Here is a 15756-nt window from a genome sequence, read left to right as displayed (position 1 = left end):
TTCAATTTTCAATTTTCAAATATAGTATACATAGTTAAATCAGAAAATCGTAAAAAAATATAAATTGGAAATAGAAACTGGCCGTTAACTTATAACTTAGCTACATATTTATGCTGTGTGTGAGCATTTTGTTGAACTGAGTGTCTTTTCATTCATGATCTTCACAGCATTGGTGGAATGCAAGATTCATTCGTGTTTTGAATAGACAAGCTCGACTGATTGCAATGAGGCAAATATTTCCGTTATAAGAAGAATAATCAATTTTATCGAAATACATAAATGAGAATAACTAACAATGCAATTTGAAGGGTATGATTTCAGTTCAGGTTGCTAAAGCATCAATGTATATCAACTACCACTTCATCTATCAAAGAATTAAGAATCTGGGACTGAATCTGTGTCCCAACTTCAAATGCTTCGACATCAAAGTCCACCCATCTACCATATTGATTGCTCATCTCCTTATCTACAAGTTCATCTATCATGGAATCTCCAATGTTTGCTTTCCAACCACATATTTCTCTGTGGACTTCTTGAGCAAATGTCTCCTCTTGTCTAACCAACGACAGACCTTTAGCCAACGATCTGTATCCACCGCCAACAAACTGTCTGCACCTTAGGTCTATGCATTCACTAACACAGTCGAACAAAGCCCTTTGGTCTATCACGGGAATCTCTACACCGTTGCTCAAGAACTGATTGCAACTTTCTAGCTGATTAAAATGACGAGGGTTTACGATGCCTTGAGTTCTGCCTACTGCATAGTCATTGAACTTCAGCTCTATATTGGATAGCATCTCCTTCACGTACTTGAATTCCCACCTTCTTCGGTTCACGTTGTCAGTTGAGTTTGAGATAATCTCCTGCCTTTTGGGCACAGTTTCAACAGAAGTTGATGAAGCTGAGTCTGATAACTCAGTATCAGGTTCATCTGCAAGATACGTATTCGAGGAAAAAGAGTCTAGCAGTTCCGTAGATTGGACTGATGAACACTGCTTGCTGCCTGAAATCAAAATGAAAACTGAGTTTATTGATGTGATGAAGCAAACAAACATTAGGAGTAGCCTTTAGACTCGTACCTCTAGTGCTATTACTGTCTGCAGTATCTGACGAACTGCAACTGTCTGGAAATGAAGAATGTTCAAGAACTGAAACTGGACTAGGAAGCCTGCGGTCGAGTAACTTTCTGGCTCTAGATATATTACCATCGCTAGTTCGTGTTTCTTTTATCCCCACCTAATCATAACATTGGATTTATATGATTAGCTTTCGAATAATAAGTGAGAATTATGACGAACTTCGCTTTCTGGAATATAGAGCATGATTTAGAGTTAGGTTGGCTTACCGTATCAACTGCATGAGCCCCATCTTTGGCATTACATGATTCTGACATGCTTGAGCTCACTGAAGCCTCACAACTAGGCATCATATCATTAGAATCCGTTCGGCAATTTTGTTGGGAGAATTCTACCTTATCAGCCAATTCTTTTAGTTTTTTCTCCAAAAGAGTGTTTAATGCATCACCTCCCTTAACATTATTTCCACAGAGAGAAAATCTCGAACCACTCATGTCATCAGTTCTTTTACTTTGATAGCCTTCTGACAAGATCTTACAAGTTTCCCTTGACTCTCCGGGCATCAGAGAATCTGATGCCAATCGTGTCAATGGAGATTTGAAAGTAAATGAAACGACATCCGTTCCATTCCCTCCACTTTCTTGATCCCAACTACTCTGCCTATCTGTAATATCCCTAGATTGGATGCCTTTCCCACTTCTATCCATCTGCAAGTTTTGAACAGCTTGATTTTTACCCAAGTGGTAATTCCCATCTACAGATCGTTTCTTGCTAGTAACTCTTTCTTTGCAAGAAGGCAATGCTTCTCGTTTGTCGTCTTTAACCTCTGAGCTCAACTTCCTCGAATTAACTCGAGAGGTGCTGGAAACTTTGCTAGAATTTCGTTGCCTAGTGGACAAAGATTCTCCACTGGGTGTTTTTCCTCCTTTTGAGTTGCATTTTGAAGACAACTTTCCTCTATCAACAATGCAGTTTTGCTTCTGATTGTTCTGATGTAGCACACTTGAACCTTTTTGCATAGATTGTTTCTTTGCCGTACTCTTCTGTGTAGTCGACTGGCTTTTCAAAGGATGATTGGGACTTAGTGTTGTCGACTGGCTTTTCAAGGGAAGATTGGGACTGAGCTCACTTGAATCTTTCTGGCTGACAGTATTATTGTTGCCATTCAAACTTAGGCCCACTCTCTTCTGAACATTGGCCTTTGCCTGTAAAGCCAGTGAAATAGTCTTTCCATTACTTTTCACACCATTAGACGATGTTCCATCCGAGTCAGGCATTACCCTTATTGGATCCACATCAACTGATCTGTTCCCGCTCTTAACCATTGAGTTCCCCCTGAGACTGGATTCAGCTTTTCTTTGAGAACCTTCAAAAATCTTTGATGGTTTTTGTGCTGCTTCAGCCTTCTCCTTCAAACCCCTTACTCTCAAAGGGACTGAAGAAGCTCCTACCGGAGGCAGCTTTGTCGTTGTACTCAATCGAGATGGTCCCGGCTCCATAATCCTTGCTGCTGCTTCCATTATGTGAGCAGCATCCTTAGGAGGGATATACTTGGCACTTTTCATAGGAGATAGAAGTTTATGGTGTGTGATTGGAATTGATTTGGCTGATTTTGGCGGCAAGGTTTCAGTTTGAAATTTCTCTACTGGCTTGTGTGTCACCCTTGGATATTTGAGCTCCATTTCATTCCGGTTATACAAGCCCTGCAGGCGGCTTTCCTGAGGGTATTCGCAGTTTTTGGTTTGGTAATAAGCATCACGAAGTGAGCTAGAACTGAAAAGTGGAGTGGAGTAAGGCTCCGACATGCTGGATTTTGGCAAGGAATCCAATCCCATCAGCCTTGCAACAACTCCAGGAACCTTCGTCCCATAAATGTCTTCATCAACGAGCGATGAAGCGCAGCTTTGATCACTGCTTCCTCCAACACTGGATACAGCCGCCTTTTCATCCATTTCCATCTATATACAGGAGAAAAAAGGATCTTTAAATTCCTAAATCAGAAACAAACAACATTCCATTATTGTCAACATCCTTACCATGGCAAGATGGGTCCTTGGCGAATTTCCGTCACATCTTTTCTTCTGTTTCGATTTCTCTACATCAATCAGACCAGAGCATTTAGACCATTTCAAGACAGGAATAAAATGTTTTAGACATACATACACATGTGGAGTTTATGCACAGATGAAAGGTAATATGTCAAATTTTAAACAATAATGAACTTGAAACATCCATCATACCGGTTACTTCTGACTTGCTTGAAAACAACTTTTTCCTAGATTTAGCATTCCAATCAAACATCTGGAGGAAGCCACCAATATAATTCCCACCTTTGGAGCATTGGTTCTCAACCCCCATACTGGCAAGTCGAAATCACTAACATTAGTTTTCAAACTAAATTACCAACAAAGAGAACGAGCAAAATTTCAAACTAAGCGTGGAGTAGAAATTGAAAATTCTCGCATTCTGGAGCTCCAATGTCAGAATTTAATCAAATGATTTGCTAAATTATGGAAAATGACAAATGCATTCAAGATATCTATTATCATACTACAGCCTTTTAACCAGCAATCCAATACCAAATAATCATATGAAAATAGCTGTAATTTGTAGACATGCAATAAATGTACAAAAAGATGCCTATAACCTAAAACAGAGCTACCAAAAGCTGTATCATAGAAGTACAAAACAAAGCAAAGCAAACCAGTTCAGAATTGTTTTTCTTTAAGTGTTCATATTCTATGAACTCTAATTGGCTGAATATTTTCAAATCTATCTAGAAATACCAAGCTTCATCCCAAAAGCCATTTTCTTCCTAGAAAAAGTCTGTGCTTAATGCAGTGGTGCTTTGCAATGTCAGTGTTGAATTCAAAGTCTATCTTTATGCATTTTCTAGATCTTTATATTTATATATTGCATTTTCTAAACCTTTTCTAAAAGAAGGATAATCCACCAGAGTTGGATCCACATGATTATCATTATTGGTCAAAAGAAGAATCTTTAAAGAGAACAATCTCCTTAACAACTAATCAATAGCTCCTACAGAAACAGGCAAGTAGCTACAGTGGCATTGACCTCTACAATGAAAGAAACAAAGAAAGAAAAATGTGTTTTTCAACTGAATTTGATCGTAGACAAAATGGATTCACACTGCAGTATTTCTAAATATATTTTATCTACGCTGCTCATGCTAAATTCAGATCACATCACACATTGATCAAGCTAAAATGGCGCTCAAATGCAATTATAGAAAAGGAAACACAATTCGATTTAGTATACGCTAAGATCACAAGCAACCGACAACCAGACCTTTTCAACATACTTAAAATTCAGAAAAAACTGAAAAAAGCAATGTGAAATGAAGAAAACTCACACAACCCAGTTCAAAAGATCAGGACTTGTTGAACTCCCCCTTGTTGCATCACAACATTAGCATCGAATGTATGTGCCATTCCCGGTAGACTTGAAGAAGTTCTTGGAGAGAGAGATAGAGAGGAATGAGTGTAAGATGAGAAGTGTGATTGATTAGAAAGTGACGAGTGGTTTGAGCAATAAATGAGGAGACAATGGATTTGGATTTGAATAGAAAATTAAAAAATAGAATAGTGTGTGTGTGTATACGTGACATATTTGACTTTCAATAAAGTTTGGAAACACAAAATAATTACTAAATTGGTACAGAAAAGGTTAAAATCTTGCAACGTCTCTTTTCGTTAGAGAGGAGAGATTTCAAATTCCGAATCACAATCTCCTTTCCTTTGTAGTTTGGGGAGTTTTTGAATCAACTTTCTCATTTTTTTTTATTTTGTAAATAATGCTACATAACATATTTTTAAAAATACTTATGTCAGGAGTGTTGAGATAAACAAAGGCGTATTATTAGTTTAAAATCTTGAAGAAAATTGACACTAAATGTCAAAGTTTAATTGGTGCTCTTCCAATAACATTGTATCAGACCGATCAAATGAAGATCTCTAACCTCTGAAGGTTATTGAATACATGCGAACACAAAATTAATGATAAAGGAAATAGAAGTTAAACATTCCCCTATATCTAAGCTTACATTGTAGAGCAAACTACACCAATAGTGTACTTATTAGGGGATCAATAAGTGATATCAGAGTAATAATTTAATAGGATCTTGAATTATCCTAAGTAGTGGAGTTATATTCAAACTCCACGCAATCTAATTAAAACGGTTATAACTTATAGTCATATTGAAACTATTATTATTATTATATATTTCTAATTAAATTTTAAAGTTCTAATAAGTCAATAAAACTATGATTAATTGGACCTAGGGTAAAAGTTTAGTTCCGCTACTGAATTGTGAAGTTATAGAAAAATTAAAATAATTTACTGTATATTAGAGCTAGCTGGATTGTGTTACCAACTTCATTCCAACCACCTAAAACAATGAATATGATAAAGATATGTAAACAACCACTAATTTACATCAATTTGTCATAGCACATAGAAAGAATAATGTTTTTAGAGTAAAATCATTAATTTAAGTAACAGAATAATTTTTAATCATATAAACCATTTGATTTCAAGATCTTGAAATCTTGCGCTTTGTTTTATTTGATAGCGCGTCACATCATTATATAACAAACGAGTCCATTCAGTTGAATGTAGCAAAATTAAGTTAAATCAACGTGTAGCATTCGTCAAAAAATAATAATAATCCGTGTAGCATGTTTTTAGTAGTTTCATACTTCCATTTTTCGACCATCAAATATTTATATTACTAATATATTTTGCTTTTTTGGTTTTTTTTTATCATATTATTAAAACAAGTAATGGAAAAGTTACAAAAGATTTATATTCCCGCATCTTTGAAACTCACGGGAATGAGATAAATGATAGTAAATCATAGTAGTATGATGCATTGAATGATGAGTGTCAACAAATTTTTTCGTTGAAAGAAAAAGTAACCGACACGACACCCATTTAAATTGTGTATATATTTGCTTTGCTTTATTTTGCTCATTAATTTCAACGAAATAATGCAGCTAATAAATGCTATGTAAACACTTAACAAACTTTTAATTTTGGACACTTAGAGAAAATTCATTTATTTGGAAGCAACCCATGAATTAAATGGTTTGCTTCAACAAGCCTTCAATTTACCCCTTGCTTAATTACTAGTACTACTTTGTTTTCGAGTTCTGAATTATTTTTTTATGTTCTAAAAACCTATAGTTAAATATTTTTATCTGGAGTACCACCTTTTACATTTTCACATTCATACATTATAGAGTAGAAATATATTCCAATAAAACCCAATAGTAATAGTAAAATAATGGTAAAACCAAAAACGCCATCAATATCAATATAACAAAAAAAAATGTAAGTATAACGTTGGAATGAGTTATAGAGCATGAGTTAAAGTTATAGTGCAACGAATATCCATTTAGCCATTGCATTTAATTTTAATCTCACATTACTCCACATTCTTTTCTAGCCAACACTCTTCAACACTTTTGCTCTTTTTTTCTCCTAAATTCCTAAACAAACCCATCATATTCCACCCTTCTCCCCTTTTTCTGATGGAATTAATGGCGTTGCTTTATGATTTTCAAGGGCAAAGATGGAAATTAAGCCGACTTTCTTACGAAGTTGGAAATATCGAGTAAACCAAAAAAGAAAGTTAGCTATTAGGCTTGTCAAAATGGATGTCGGGTATTGGATACTCGATATCTAAACCCGAAAAAGTTGGATAATTGGATACCAGAAACCCGATTTTTCGGATATCGGATCTGGATTGGGTAGTGAGAACTTTGGATTATCGAGTATCGGGTTTAGGGCCGAATTATCCGATTTGTTTTCTAAAATTAATAAATTATGTTTTATTATAATTAAATGTAATTTAATTTCTTAAGTACATTTTAATTAATACTTAATAGTTAGCGCATAAGATATGTATTTTAACTTTTTAATTATATTTTAAGTTCATTAACTTGTGATATTTTGAATTTTGAATCTTTGATGATGTTATTGTCAGATCTTGATTCTTATGAATTTTTGAATTGTGATGTTTATAAGGGATGGATGTTTGAACTTATGAATTTTGATGGTTATTGACTTGTTGTGGATAGATGAAAGATGTTAATATAACTTATGAATTTTGTATTTTTTAAAGTTTGTAGTCATTTTCTTTTAAATTCGAACTATTACAAGAATTTTGTATTCCTAAAAGTTTGTAGTTATTTTCTCTAAAATTCGAACTACTACAAGAATTTTGTATTTTTAAAAGTTTGTAGTTATTTTCTCCTGAACACTACTTCAAATTTGTATTAAATTTGAATTAAATAATAGTATTAAATAAATTCAAAAAGTTAATAGTTAATTTCTAAAAATAAAAAATAAAATAAAAAAAATCAAAATCACAATCAGGACTGGATACCCGAGTCGGGTATCCGGGTACCCGAAATCGAATTCGGGCCGGGTATCGGGTATTGGATTTTTTGGGAATTTCAGGATCAATATCCGTGGGTACCCAATTTGACAGACCTATTAGCCATCATAAGACTTCATTGGGTTACCAGTGATCCATCTCCCAAAAAATATTTCCTACTAAAAATGAGATAGGCCTTGAAAAGTCCCACGCAAAATGGTTGATGTACATAGTACTAACCATCTATTTTCAAACCAAACATACCCCAATAGATGATGAAGTTATCAAAAAAAAAAATTAGGTTCTCAAACGAAAAATGGTAGATGAATAAATAAACTTACTTAAAACAGCAAATTTGAAGGAATCATGGGAGGCACTAATTTCAGAAAAATATTAACCTAATAACATAATCTTTTGATAGTAACATATTTACAAGATCCAACTCAACTGATTTTATGTGTTACAAATATAAAATTGAAAGATCAATGAAAGAAAGTTGAACACTAGTGCTATACAGACACACACAAGCACCATAAATTAAGATAATTCATTTTTGAAAAGTCAAAATTAATTAATAAATCAAAACCAAAGATTAAATGATAGCGTCGATGTGGGATGGCCAGTCCAAAATCGAACGGCCATAAAGTAAAGACGATATGCATCATGACCATGATTAGAATTAGATAGTTGTGTTCTTGTCTTGACTTGTAACAGCGCACACTAAGGCCATCCACAACGCTGTTCCTATACCGTTCCTATACCGTTCCTTAAACCACTATTTGAGGGCCCCACTGTACTTTTTTACTCCATTCCTTAACTAAGGAACGGAACCTGCAACCCTCCGTTCCTTAACCGTTCCTTAAATTACTATTCATTCTATTTCAATTTTTATTTTTATTTCCAACTAAATTAAATTAAATAAACACACTTTATTAAAAAACAAACATACTTTATTAAAAAACAAACATACTTCATTAAAAAACACACAATATTAAAAAAAATTACAACTTAAACGTGGGAAAATAAAAAAACTACTCCGCCGGCGAATCATCCTCCGGAAGCGGTCGAGGTTTAGGGGGAGGGGGAAGACCAAGTAGTCCTGCCATATGCACAATTCCGTTCCACCAGGCCGTGTATTGGGCGTACGAGAAGCGGGAAGTGTCCGCCATTGTGGCGGTTATGTACGCCACCATAAGTGTGTTCGAGCCTCCTTGTGAGCCCGATCCCGAGGCCGACTGGCTTGATTCTCCTCGGCCCTTCCTCGCTCTAGCCGCTTTCGCCGCCTTCGTCCCTTGCGGACGACGGCGCCCACGGCTAGATCCTCCGGCTCCTCCTCCTCATCCTCCTCGGGTGCCTCAGACGCAGCCCTGTAGCTTCCACCGCCTCGGCCTCCTCCCTGAGTGGGTTCAACGGGGATATCCTCCCGAATCTGGGACAAACCCTGGGAAAGCCGCGAGCCGGAGCCTCGAGCGTAGGCATCCACATCGAAAGTGGGTGGTTGGTACCCACCCGGCGTCGCCGACCCCTGCGTGCCCGGCGTCGATGACCCAGAACCACCAAGTGTGTTGTACATGGTCTCCCAATCGCCGAACGCGTTGAGATCCCACCCTCCGGCGCCGCCACCACCGTAATTGCCGTCGCCGGACATATTTTGAAGAGATAGAATATGAAAATTGGAGAGAAATTGATGTTGATGTAGGAAGAATAGATGTGTAGTTGTGTATAAAATGAATGAATTAGGTGTATTTATAGAATAAGAAAATAAAATAAAAATTAAAAAATTAAGAAAAAGTTAAAAAAAACGGTAATGTTACCGTTTAAAAAAAAAAATTTTTTTTTAAAAATTCGATTTTTATAAAAAAAAAAATAATTATTGCGTCATTGCTGACGTGTCCCACTCGCGGGCCGGCGAGTGGGAAGCACGCACGCACGGGGATCGGCCACGTCGCCCAGGCGCGTGGCGGCTTGTTCCGTGCCGCGTTACGTGCCGTCGGCACCCGGCACGGAATGGGAACGAGACGGGAGCGGAATGCAGCGCCGCAACGCGTTCCGCGGCGAAACCGTTCCGGCGGAACGGCACGCGGAACGGTTTCGGCACGCGTTGCGGGTGCTCTAACATCCATTTCCTGTCCAGTACACGTTTAGAGAGAGAGAGAGAGAGAGAGAGAGAGAGAGATGGCTGATTGCAGAAGAATTGGGGTGGCCGTGGATTTCTCACCGTGCAGCAAGAAAGCGTTGAAGTGGGCCGTTGATAACGTTGCCCGGAGCGGCGATCACCTCATTCTCATCTCTGTCAGCCCCGAAGGAAACTATGAGGAAGGAGAGATGCAGCTTTGGGAGGCCACCGGTTCTCGTATGCTCTCTCTCTCTCCCTAACTTGTTTGATTCTGTGATTGTTTGAGCTATGAGCATTTTGTGAATTTTTATTTGTAGTTGGAGATGATGTGTTTCGTAAAGGTGAAATTTTGTTTATAACAATTAACGATTTTGAGCTATTTGAGAGTTTCTTGGTTGGTAAGAGGTGATTAATCGAGTTTGATGGGATTTGTTTCAGGATCGTCACTCTGTTTCTTGATGTTGTAATAACACATGATTTTTACCTTTTATAGTTTCTTCTTTCAAGATTGTTAGGGAATTGGGTTTTATGCGATTGGATTTGTGTAACTGCATCTGTTGAAATCCCATTCTTGATCTTTCAAGAACACATTTATGTAGTTCGGCTCTGATGTGGTTAGCTCATTAGTTTAATTAGTAATAACACATTATTTTTACCTTTATAGTTTATTCTTCATGATTGTAAGGGTATTGGGTTTAATGGGATTGGATTTGTGTAATTGCATCTGTTAAAGCCCCATTCTTGATCTTTCAAGATCACATTTTTATGCAGTTTGGTTCTGATGTGGTTTGCTCATTAGTTTGTGGGTTTTGTCAGCTTTGATTCCATTGAGCGAGTTCTCAGAGCCCCATCTCATGAAGAAATACGGTGTTAGCCCGGATGCTGAAACGTTGGATATCGTCTCCACTGCTGCAAGGCAGCATGGGGTAATTTCAGCTACCTCTTAGTAACTTTCCATATCTGTGTTTGATGTTTCAATCATCTTATGCTCGTGAATCAGATCATCGTGGTCTTGAAAATCTACTGGGGAGATGCTCGTGAGAAGCTCGTTGAGGCCGTTGATAACATTCCACTTGACTCCATCGTTATTGGCAACCGAGGCCTTGGCAAGCTCAAAAGGTCCAATTCATTCTTCAAGTTTTTCTTCTAAATCTTGAAGCTCCGCTCGCATTTTCCGCTTCTCATGCGCGCATTTTTGGTCGATTTTGCAGGGCTATCATGGGCAGCGTTAGCAACTTTGTCGTGAACAACGCTTCTTGTCCAGTAACTGTCGTGAAGAGCCACGACTAGACTATCAGCGCGGTTAGAAAGCTTGTTTCGATTTGATCATCGCATCTATGTACTCAATCCTATCATGTGTGCACTTTGTTAGGAATCTTCGCTTGTTTCACTTATTGAATCTATGCTGTTATCTATCCTTGAGTGTCAATTCAATAAACCCAAAAATGAAATGTATTACTATTTCCCATTTCAAGTCCTTTTCTTATTCTTGTGATTTGCCATTTGTGGATGATCTTATTACAAGGAACATAAATCATTTAGTCCATAGGAGTCAACCAAATCTAAGACTGCCCTTATTTAGGAATGGTTAATCCTCTTTTCACTCACAACTTACCAATTAAAACAGCCTCCCTCTCCTTATATCAACTCCAAGAAACCTAGTTTCTTCCCAAACTACAACAAAATATGGAATCTTGCAAGAGAGTAACCCTGTTCCTACTCCTCTGCCTCGCCTTCTCCGTCTGCAATGCAAGACGTCTCGTCCCCGACCCCGACGCCGACGCATATTTGCCCGAACTCGCCCCCGACACATCATCGCCCGAACTCGCCCCCGGCGCATCACCTCGACTCGCCCCTCACACTTCCCGCCACTACCGCCATAAACCCGTTGCATTGTCTCGACTCTCCCCCCAAAAGGGCCTAAACAACCTAGCAGCATCGCCTACATACGGCCCCATTAGCTCTCCCGCTCGGTCTCCGTGGTCGGACGAATTTTTCGATGACATCGGAGGGCCCGAAGCGTCCACTGCGATGGACGACGTGGAGGGGAAGCTGAACGGGCCGGCCGCAAATGAAGCTCTGGTCGAAGCAGCTAGGTACGCGTCGGAGTTCGACAAAAGTGTGCTGGGGCCGGCCACCTCCGCAGTCAAGGAGGCGGCGGCTAAGTTGGGGCCAGAGGCAGCTAAGTACGCGTCGGAGTTTGACAAAAGTGTGCTGGGACCGGCCGCCTCCGCGGTTAAGGAGGGGGCGGCTAAGTTGGGGCCGGAAGCAGCTAGGTACTCGTCGGAGTTCGACAAAAATGTGCTATCGCCGGCCGCCTCCGCGGTTAAGGAGGGAGCGGCTAAGTTGGGGCCGTCGATCGCGACAGCCGCCACCACAGTAAAGGATAAAGCGGCTGATTTGGGGCCGGTCGCAACCTCAGCTATGGATGAAGTAGCATCGTGGTTCAAAGGCGCGTCAAATTAACTTTGATGAGAAAACATCATCAACTTTACAAATTATAGGTGATTGAATAGTAGTGGTTCGTTTGCAGTTTTTTATTACAGATTTTTTTATGCAGACTAGAGATTAGATGATCGTATCGCTCATTTGATTTTCAGTTATAAAGGTAGTACAAGATTTCAGGTTAGAATAGCATGCAAAAGGGATTTGTATTATATTTTTTTAAAATTACCGAAAAAAGCATGAAGTTTGGTCAAATTTAGCCTTCCTCAACTTTCAAATTCACTCACTCCTAGTAAATTACGGAGTACTATCATAATTTTGACATGTTATATAATTATCTTGTTCATTAGATTTGAGAAAATTATGTGAGATTTGGAAACCCGGCTATTCTTAATTTTCCAACTAAAATTCCATGCTTTTTATGTGTGGGATACAAATTTGCATAAAGGCCATAGATTTTTGGCTTCCACCCCGAATTCAAATTAATGGGATGATTGAGAAAAACGTTAAAGTTGTAATATAATTGGCTATATTTAAAAATTACGAGGCTGAATAGAATTTGATCAAATTTTCTTATTTCTTTTTTTACAATTTATCCATTTCAAGGGACTTTATTCTAACTTGTAAATGTTAGTCTAAGAATTAAAGCAATAGTAGAGTCTAGAATAATACTCCCTCCATCTTCAATTATGTGTTCCAGTTTTTTATTTTGGTCCGCCTCTTATTAATTATTACTCCATATCACTTCATTTTACTTTGTAACATATTGAACCGTACATTCCACTATCTCATAGTAACATCCAAAAATAAATACAATAACATTCCATTAAGGTTTAGAAACTAACGTGAAGTCCAATCTAAATCGAAGAGGCTCAAAGCCTATTATGCCACTCATCATTAGTTCATCACCCCCAATTGAACTTTGCACGGAGGCTGAACTAACCGAAGGACGCTGAGCGCAGCACTACCATAGGTAGGGTTGGGAAATGGATATCGAGTATCGAGTATACCTAATCACGATAGATATCGGGCAATGGAATTTAGGATGTCTTGGGAATCGAGCCTAGAAAATTATTCGGGCTGATGTTAGGCTTATCCCATCTACAAAACAATGGAAATTGAACTGACCGAACGACACTAAGCACAGCAGTACCACCGGTACGGCTGGGAAAATGGATATCGACTATACCCGATCACGACAGGCAATGAAATTTAGGATGTCTTGGGTATTAAGCCTGGAAAATCTTTCGGGCCGATATGTTAGGCTTATCCCGTACAAAACAATGGAAATGTGCGGATAAAAAAAGCTTAATCCTAAATTCCATCCTACAAAATCAGCTCTAAAAGTATACATCTATCTACTTTTATATTTAAAGCTTTTCAAATCTATGTCGCGTTGCGCTCAAACCACTCACCAATTTTCCTTCGGATTTAAAGCTTTTCAAACCATCTACTGAAACAACGAGAATAATTCTTTATTTCTATACAAAATCCACAATATTAGAAAAACACATACCCAAGAAAAGACCAATAAAACTACTTGATTACAGATTATCCTCATTAGCCATGAAGAGAAATTCTGCCCCTTTTGCAAATACAGGACCAACCATATCTAGTAGAAAGCACATTTTGCCTGGATATATCTACGACTGATTCAAAAACACAGCACCATGCCCATCAGCTTTCATGAACTTCTTCAACAAAAGGACAACTATGGCTATTGTAAGCCCCAGCGCTGCCCATGTGAGTAGGCGATCATCGGCCTGCTTGGGGACCCTCGTCTCTGATTTCTGCAACAGCTGCTGCTCGTTTGCAGGAACCGAGTTTGATGCCTCAGCAGCAACGTGCACATTTGAAGGAACCCCATTAGGTTCTTGAACTATCTCATCAACTTCAGCTGGTTGAGTTTCGGTTTCAGTAGCACCCTCAGTGTCTTCGTTAGGAGACTGCTGACCCTCCAACTCATTCTCTTCATTGCCAGTCTTGACTACCGTGTCTTTGGGCACAGGCAATGCTTTGCTAAGCATGTACTCATGAATCTACGCAAGGAGTTCATCAGTTTAAGATTACAAATTATATGAAATAAAAAATGTGCCAATGCAGAAAGTACAATGTCACGGACCTCATTAATCAAACTTTGGCGCTCAGCAGATCCAAATTTTGGAGCTACACGAGATTTGATTGCGAGAGCTCGCCTCTCCTCTTTTGTGTAATCCAATGATCCTAGTGCACCGTTCGGGCTAGTAGGCATGAATGCAATCATTGCCACCAAAGCAGTTCGAACTGCAAATTCATCCCGCACTAGACTGTCATAATCCATATAATTGTACACCAAGGAAGCAAAACTCAATTTTCTGAACCTCATTAAATAACATCTCAGTCAAATGACAAGATGAGAACTTATAGTTATTTTTTCCTTCAAAAAGAAAAGATATCATGTCTATTTTACCCTATCCGGGATGAAACTTACCGCTCCAAGAAGGTTGCCAGTGTTCAGGGTGATGATTTGAAATGCTCAAGCATATCTTGGTTTGGGTCTCAAACCGACCGTTCGGCTGTAATGTGAATCATAAACGTATCAGAGATCAGTCGCAACAAACACAACACAAGTACAGCAGATGATGATCAGTGCAATACCGTCAGCAGTATGAATGAAGGTGGCTTCAGAGGATATTCAGCAGGCAGCTGAATTCTTCCATGATATATTCCCCCCTCAAACTCCGAATCTGCCGGACCCCTAATCGCAAACTGCCATTCAAATATATTTTCCTACAAGCACACATCAATATATAATCAGCTTAAATCTAGACAGAGAATATGGCAAGATAAATTCATCCAAACAGGAATAGTTGAACAAATGATTCCTAAATCATGAAAGTGTATAGTTTAATATTTTAAATATCTATAGAATCAGCTATGCAATCTAAAAGTATTACAAAATGATTGAGATCCGCAGTGGAAGATTCAAAATTGCCAATGAAAAGCAAAAGGCGAAAAAAAATCAAAAAAGGAAATTGGTACAAAATTCAACAGCACAATATCCCACCACCATAATCAAAAAATAAAATACCAACTCATAAGCCAATTAATGAAAAAAAAAATGATTTTTTTACCAACAGTCAACCAACACTACGCAAAATTAAAGTATGAAATCAGTCGGATCCAGCCGATCTAACAATAACGTGAACAAACAAACAATCGAAACAGAAAAATTAACAACAATCACAAATTGGATATCGAATCACAAAATAAATCAATCAAAACCTCGAGAGGCAGGCTCATAAAATCATCAGAAGGATTGGATTGCATCTCTTTGACCTCCTGCAGAATCCTCTTCACCGCCGGATTCTTCAGATTGTACTTATCTTCCGCCATTTCTCCGATTGAATTTCACGGCACCAAAATCCCCTTGCCAAAGACGGAAACAGCCAAGTCCAATTTTGATTCAATTTCTCTGTGATGGATAAAGTTATTTGAAGACCGAAGAGAGAGAAGGGCAACACGTCATCTGTCGTGGATATGCGTACGTGTTAGCATATGATAGGCTAATTGATTGATCATTTGCCTACATTTACGTATTGTACAGTTTCCACTAAAAACGCGGTTGGTACCTTGTTTTTTCAGTTAACATCTCTCATCCTTTTTTTATAATTAAAATTTTTTAAAATACTCCATAAACTAACGCAATTTTGATATTTTTTTCTTCAAGTCGGGCCAAA

At 38.3% G+C, this 15756-nt stretch overlaps 3 protein-coding genes across 4 annotated transcripts; 1 reads left to right on the top strand and 2 right to left on the bottom strand.

The window, feature by feature from the left end:
- Positions 1-216: 216 nt before the first annotated feature.
- On the bottom strand, positions 217-4616 carry LOC121766571. Of its 2 annotated transcripts, none has more exons than XM_042162839.1 (6): positions 4450-4616; positions 3317-3435; positions 3113-3171; positions 1346-3034; positions 1080-1236; positions 217-1003 (listed from the first exon to the last, which is right to left on the bottom strand). In XM_042162839.1, the coding sequence occupies exons 2-6, from the start codon at positions 3432-3434 to the stop codon at positions 339-341; spliced, it is 2688 nt and encodes an 895-aa protein (XP_042018773.1). In that variant the 5' UTR covers position 3435; positions 4450-4616; the 3' UTR covers positions 217-338. The 2 variants fall into 2 exon arrangements, with proteins under 2 accessions (XP_042018773.1, XP_042018774.1); XM_042162840.1 differs by having other exon boundaries at positions 4455-4616.
- Positions 4617-9610: 4994 nt separating this feature from the next.
- Positions 9611-11066, top strand: LOC121767332 (universal stress protein PHOS34-like). Its single transcript, XM_042163577.1, has 4 exons — positions 9611-9829; positions 10409-10518; positions 10593-10711; positions 10804-11066. The coding sequence occupies exons 1-4, from the start codon at positions 9652-9654 to the stop codon at positions 10880-10882; spliced, it is 486 nt and encodes a 161-aa protein (XP_042019511.1). The 5' UTR covers positions 9611-9651; the 3' UTR covers positions 10883-11066.
- Positions 11067-13491: 2425 nt separating this feature from the next.
- Positions 13492-15509, bottom strand: LOC121769309 (ubiquitin-conjugating enzyme E2 32-like). The gene is made up of 5 exons (XM_042166073.1): positions 15302-15509; positions 14675-14806; positions 14508-14592; positions 14160-14320; positions 13492-14076 (listed from the first exon to the last, which is right to left on the bottom strand). Exons 1-5 carry the CDS (start codon positions 15410-15412, stop codon positions 13681-13683), a joined length of 885 nt encoding a protein of 294 aa, XP_042022007.1. The 5' UTR covers positions 15413-15509; the 3' UTR covers positions 13492-13680.
- Positions 15510-15756: the final 247 nt, after the last annotated feature.

Source organism: Salvia splendens, chromosome 15 (genome assembly GCF_004379255.2).
Source record: "Salvia splendens isolate huo1 chromosome 15, SspV2, whole genome shotgun sequence".
Classification (NCBI taxonomy): domain Eukaryota; kingdom Viridiplantae; phylum Streptophyta; class Magnoliopsida; order Lamiales; family Lamiaceae; genus Salvia; species Salvia splendens.
Note: the sequence above shows the minus strand (reverse complement) of the source record. Positions and strands in the feature narration are given on the sequence as shown.

Excerpts from the sequence above, each read along its gene's own strand:
- LOC121767332 (XM_042163577.1), top strand. The coding sequence starts at position 9,652 with ATGGCTGATTGCAGAAGAATTGGGGTGGCCGTGGATTTCTCACCGTGC. Across the intron at positions 9,830-10,408 it reads TTGGGAGGCCACCGGTTCTC|CTTTGATTCCATTGAGCGAG; the intron begins GTATGCTCTCTC and ends GGGTTTTGTCAG. Across the intron at positions 10,519-10,592 it reads CTGCTGCAAGGCAGCATGGG|ATCATCGTGGTCTTGAAAAT; the intron begins GTAATTTCAGCT and ends CTCGTGAATCAG.
- LOC121766571 (XM_042162839.1), bottom strand. The coding sequence starts at position 3,434 with ATGGGGGTTGAGAACCAATGCTCCAAAGGTGGGAATTATATTGGTGGC. Across the intron at positions 3,172-3,316 it reads AAGCAAGTCAGAAGTAACCG|AGAAATCGAAACAGAAGAAA; the intron begins GTATGATGGATG and ends TGATTGATGTAG. Across the intron at positions 3,035-3,112 it reads CAAGGACCCATCTTGCCATG|ATGGAAATGGATGAAAAGGC; the intron begins GTAAGGATGTTG and ends TCCTGTATATAG.
- LOC121769309 (XM_042166073.1), bottom strand. The coding sequence starts at position 15,412 with ATGGCGGAAGATAAGTACAATCTGAAGAATCCGGCGGTGAAGAGGATT. Across the intron at positions 14,807-15,301 it reads TTATGAGCCTGCCTCTCGAG|GAAAATATATTTGAATGGCA; the intron begins GTTTTGATTGAT and ends GTGTGCTTGTAG. Across the intron at positions 14,077-14,159 it reads GCCAAAGTTTGATTAATGAG|ATTCATGAGTACATGCTTAG; the intron begins GTCCGTGACATT and ends CTCCTTGCGTAG.